The sequence below is a fragment of the Tenrec ecaudatus genome, chromosome 16, assembly GCF_050624435.1.
Source record: "Tenrec ecaudatus isolate mTenEca1 chromosome 16, mTenEca1.hap1, whole genome shotgun sequence".
NCBI lineage: Eukaryota > Metazoa > Chordata > Mammalia > Afrosoricida > Tenrecidae > Tenrec > Tenrec ecaudatus.
Genome location: NC_134545.1, coordinates 21,708,811 through 21,714,588, shown reverse-complemented (window position 1 = coordinate 21,714,588; position 5,778 = coordinate 21,708,811). Strand labels below are relative to the sequence as shown.

General features: G+C 50.9%; 1 protein-coding gene across 1 annotated transcript; it reads right to left on the bottom strand.

Annotated features, from left to right (window-relative positions):
* Positions 1-2,165: 2,165 nt before the first annotated feature.
* PRAME (PRAME nuclear receptor transcriptional regulator) lies at positions 2,166-5,375 on the bottom strand. The gene is made up of 3 exons (XM_075534676.1): positions 5,083-5,375; positions 3,838-4,461; positions 2,166-2,742 (listed from the first exon to the last, which is right to left on the bottom strand). Exons 1-3 carry the CDS (start codon positions 5,373-5,375, stop codon positions 2,166-2,168), a joined length of 1,494 nt encoding a protein of 497 aa, XP_075390791.1.
* Positions 5,376-5,778: the final 403 nt, after the last annotated feature.

The window sequence follows — 5,778 nt, the reverse complement described above, 5'->3', positions numbered from 1 at the left end:
TCATTGACTCCAGAGAGGTGGAACGAGTATTGACAAGGGTGTTTGAAATCCCCAGGTGGCACAAAGAGTTAAGCACAGGATGTTTCCAAAGAGAAAGCTGGCTATCGGAACCCACGTTGGAAGACAGTTCAGTGATGTTTTGCAAAACTCCTACCATAAGAATCCCAGGCATCACTTAGGCTGTGCATATGTGGTGTCTGAGTAAGTATGGATGGCAGCTGAGTTGATGTGTTAGACTAGGTTCTCAGAAGCAAAACCAGGGATGCTTCTATAGATAAAGAAGTTCACATCAAGAAAATGGCTCACACCACTGTGCAAGTTGCCAGGTCCAAGCTGGGGCATGTACCAAGCTCATGAGACAGATGTTAGGCGGGAGGCTTTTGACTCACAGAGATGCAGGGGCTAGGCAGGAAGCCCACAGGCTTTAACGGAAAGCAGGCCACACCTCCAAGGAAAGGGCCCTTCATTTGATTGTATCAGTCAGGGCTGTGATCTTAATAAGGGTGTTGCCTCCCAGCTGAATCTTACAACTGAATCACTGCTTGTGCTGGGCTGGGGTCTATGGAGAAGGAAAACCAGTGATGTTTAGATAAAGAAATTTTAGCAAGAGTGTGGGACCCCAGTTGCAGAAGTGGCTAAGCCCAGTCCAGTTGAAGTCCCTGGATCAGAAGGTAAGCTGGAGGCTCTTGCTGACTTGTGTAACTCCTAGGGCTGACACACCACGAAGCAGGAAGACGAACCCTAAAATGTAGCCCCCCTCGACCTAGTCCACAATAAAATTAATAAAATAATTTTATTGATTTTTTTTTCCTCAAAGTTCTGAAAGCTGCATCACTCTCAGAGGCATCGGAACCAGAGTCTTCTAGGCTCTATGTCACCTACAGTTGTGGACCACAAAGCAGAACGTTGAGCGCGTAGAACCATTAAACATCTTAGAACTCCAAACGAATGGGAGGGTTGGTTCCTGCAACAAAGGCTACTACTCAAACATCAGTTCAATGAGGATCGTGACTAAGAGAAACGCCAACCCTTGGCTGATACCCACACGAACAACAGCCAAAAACCAAACTCACTGCCATGGAATCGATTGTGATTCATAGCAATAGGACACAATAGAACTGTCCTTGTGGGTTTCTGAGACTAACTAAAAAGAATGGCTGTTAAGATTGTGTTTCCAACCCGAATGAATTAAGTGCTTCTTTTTTTAAGATACATGATGTGACTACAACATGTACAAATATGAAAATAATTAGGTTGAATGAAAGGATTAATGCCAAAAAGAAAAAGAAGTATAGATATTGTAGAAATCCACTCCGGTGGGATTTCAGAAACTGACAGATGCTCAGTTGTATGGGGCCAGCTCGATGAGTAATGAGGGGTGGGAAGAAGGAATTGAAAAATGGAAAAGAAAACGAGATGTACCCTCACATTTGTGTACATTTGTCACTTTCAACATGCAGTCAACAGCATGTCAAGCATGTTGCAACAAATTCTTGAAATAAAATTTGAGAATATTTTTGTTATTGTGGTAAAATCACACACACACACACACACACACACACACACACACACACACACACACACACACACACACACACACCCCTAGATTTCCAGACTCCCTTGCAACTAGAAACCTGGCGCTGACTGGAAATCATGTTCCATTTGCCTCTAGGAACTCTTAAGGGAAAAAGTGAGGCTAGAAAATTGGTGCATCTTGGTTAAAGTTTCTACCAATATCATCCATTGTGAGTTTTTCAAGTGACTATTCTTCATCTTTCTAGTGTCAAGAAGTATCCCAAAAGCTCACCCTAAGCTCTTTCCCCTGACACCCCAAACACAGAGCCACTGCCAATGAGTTGTTTCTGAGCCTATGTACCGATTCCCAGACTTTGTAAAAATTTCACCTTTTCCTTGGAGAGTGGCTGGGGGTTTGAACCACCAACTTTGTGGTTCCCAGCCCAACTTCTTTTGTTTCATCAGATTTCTGAGGATGAACCTGGGAAGACAGTCAAAGGATGCCACAGGGCTGACCAAAAACAAAGTCTTTTATTCCTAAACATTACTTTACAACCATGTATGCAGGCATAGCTCAAGCCTGAACCCAGCTCTAGAGGATTCTAGGCTACTCAAGGCCCACCATCCCTGGCCTTGGGTGGGGCACCCAACTAGGGAGGTGCATAGCAGGGGCACAGGATAGGGTTTGGGTTGTAGAAGAACCTGTCGCCACAGTGAGGGCATAAATTGGCACTGAACCACATGGTGCCAGACCGCCCCGCTTCCCACAGGATCTGCATCAGCTGGGTATGGTGCTGGGTCAGTCTGCCCAGGTTCACGCTGCCCTGATCCTCCTCGTAGCTCTCCAGTGGGGCAGGGTACAGCATGTGGCTGAGGTGGGGCAGCCCAACAGTGTGCCGCAGCAGGCTCTCCAAGACATTAAAGGAGATCTGGTTTCCACAGAAGCTTAAGGCCATCAGCTGGGAACAGCGGCCCAGGGATGGCATGATGAAGTTGAACTGGGCATCCAGCATCCCACAGTCATCCAGGTCCAGGTCCTGGAGGGTGGCCGAGGTGTGCTCTAGCAGGGCTGACAGCGGCCCAATGTTGACAGAGGACAGGCTGACTCCACTCAGGCTGAGGTCCTTCAGCTGGCTGGTGGAGGGACACAGGGACAGATGTACCAGGTCGGACTCCACCAGCTGGCAGTTGGTGATTGACAGGCTCTCCAGTGGGGTGGACAGGTGCCTGGGGAGAAGGGGGCCAGTTAGTGGTGGGAAGTGGAGGTGGTGGGAGATGAGGGAAAAGTGTCCTCTTTCCAGGGGGTGGCCGACCGTTCGTGACACCTGGCTACATGGGATTGACCATCAGCCAAGCAAAGCCATTGCTGTCCAATTGATTTCTACTTAAGAGACTCCACAGGACAGAGCAACTGCCCCACAGGGTTTCTGAGTCTGTTGGTCTTTCCAGGAGCAAAGGGTCTCACCCCTCTCCCTCCAATTGCTGTTGGTTTCCCATCTTTCAGTCGGCAACCCAATGTTGAACCCCTTGAGCCAGCAGGACCCCTCTTTTAGGTTGGGAGTCATGGTGACTCCGTGTATTACCGACTAGAACTGTGTCGGGGGTTCTTCCCTGTAGTCATTATGGAAGCCGATCCCCCACCAGGCCTTTCTACCACTGAGAGGGCTCAATCACCAATCTTTAGGTTCACATCATAAAACCCAACCTACAACCGATGAGCTGAGTCTACTCAGGTCAACTTTACGGGTTACACCCTGGACTGCTCTCCCCAATCTTAGCAGTTCAATCCTGGCATCCTGCTCTTCATGAGAAAGATGAAGCTCTCTGGTCCTGTCAAGATTATAGGCTCAGAAACCCAAAAGTTTACAGGGTTGGTTTGAGTTTGATGCTCACAACTATTCTGCCAGCACTGAACGAGAATCAGCTAGCTGGCTATGGATTTGATCTTTCTCTATCCTGTAGTTTTGGAGCCCTAGTGGTGCAGTGGATTCAGCATTGGACTGCTAACTGCAGGGCTGCCAGTGGTTCTAACTCACCAGCTGTTCGACAGGAGAAAGAAGAGACTATTTACCTCCCCACCACCCTCCCCGCCTATAAAGATGAAACTCAATATGAGAAACCCTATGGGGAAATCCTTCTCTCTCCTATAGTTGTTGTGAGTTGAACTCTCCTTCATGGCAGTGGGTTTGGATTTTACTAGTGGTGACATGACGGCTAGCCTGGGGGCAGTGCAGTAGGTAAGACATCAGAGTGGGCACCCACTGCTGACTGCGAGGGAGCAGGCAAGTTTCGCTCTCTCAGACAAAGGGCACAGGTGCTTACCTGAGCAGGTGGTGCAGGTGGCCCTCCAGGAAGGAGACAGAGTCCAGCCGGAGCTCGCGGAGGCGCCGCAGGTTGGAGAATGGGGCAGCGAACTGGCACACATACTGCTCCTCCTTGGCCCTGGAGTGGTGGGGCGGCAGGGTCTGCAGGTGGCAGAGCAGGAGGTGGCGCAAGTTTACCATCTGGCCCAGGTACAGCGCAAACCGGCCCAGTGTGGGCAGTCTCCAGATGCAGTTGACCTCCAGGTTCTGGATGGAGTGCAGCTGCACGGTCTTGAGCACCCTCTCGGTGTTCTGCAGTGGCACCAGCTGCAGCTGCAGCTTCCTGCAGCACAGGAGCAGCAGGCCGTGCTTCTGCCTGGCCTTCTTGAGGAGGGCCGACAGGAACTCATCCAGGGTTGGCTCCTTCAGACAGATGTCTAGGACCACCTCCACTGGGTCCAGAGCCCTGGGCTGCCTGTCCCCGGTCCTGGCACCCTCCATTCTTGCCTTCTTGGCCACGGGCAATTCTTCCTCTACATCTGGCAGCAGGGAGTCGCTGATCTTAACCGGAACATTGGCCCATACAGCCCAGAACTTCTGGTGGGCGTGGTACCGTAAATCCAGTACTTTTAGCTTCCACTTCCTGTGGGAAAGAACGGGCAGAGATACTTTCAGGTCAGCTCCCTGGGCCATGCGTGGGAACTCGCCCAACTGCTAACCAACCAGAAGCACTTCAGAAGAAAGGCCAGGCAGCTGCTTCTGTAAGACCCCGGCGGGAGACTCTAGGAGCAAAGGCCCGACAGCCAGGGAGAGGCCATGAGTGGGAATTGACTCAACAATGCCTGGCCTCAAAGTCTAGGTGAGGACCAGTTGTCGCCTATACTGTCAACCCTCACTTCAGCTGTTGCCCTCCCTTCCCAGTCCACTTCTGTCTTCTTTTCTGCATCCCTTTCCCCTTGGGGAGTCTCCTGAGTGGTGCAAATGGTGAATGCACTCAGCCTACCCAGACATGCCTTGGAAGGAAGACCACCCACTTCTGACAGGGCCCAATCACTGGAAACCCAGTGAACGCAGTTCTGATCTGATGCATAGAGATGACATCTTTTTGATCCCACCACCCCTGCCTCCCAAATCCTACTGCCTTTCAGTACTTCTGGGAGGGAGGGGTTAGTCCACATCTCTCAGGCATCCATGCATCATCAGCCTGGCACTTCCAATGCCTCTCCCAGGACATCCCCACCTCCAGGTTACCACCGAATCTTACCTGGGGCGAACCTTCTTGTCCAGCAGGGCATCAATTCCTCTGAGTGCCACCCATAAGATCTCCTCATGGCATGGCTGTTTCTCCAACAGCGTCCCCAGAGGCAGGAGGGCGAGGGGCCAGGCCTGTATCATTGCCTGCAACATCTCCATGTGCCTCCCGTTCACAGCAGTTTTCAGCAGCGGCGGGAAGAGCTCCCTGGGCATCAGCTCCAAGGAGGTGATGGCCAAGGCCTTGTGCCTCAGCAGGGTCTTGCTTGCGAGTTCCAGGAGGCTGGAAGGGGTCTGGCTGCTCATCTCTATGACCAACGCTGGCACAAACCCTGTGGGAATGTCCAATGAGCAGAGTGTCCTCCTCAGGTCCATCACCAGTAGCCTGTCTTCTTGCAGCTTGGCAATGAGGATGTCTCAGTTTCCCTAATTCTGCTGTGCTCAGTGGTCACAGGACCTCAGCAGGTAGGAAGTCCTGGGCACCATCCCATTCCCATCCATTGTCCCGTAGAATTATCGCTTGTCTGTGCCCCAGGGGTGTAACAAGTTCATCACTGGGCTACAAACCACATGTCAGAGGTTCAAACCCAGTAGCTACTCTCCAGAAAAATAGATGAGGCTGTGTTCTCCCATAAAAATTTAGGCTCGGAAACCCTTTATAAGATCACTACAAGTGGTGTGGGTCAGGGTTTGTTGAAAAAAAAAAAGA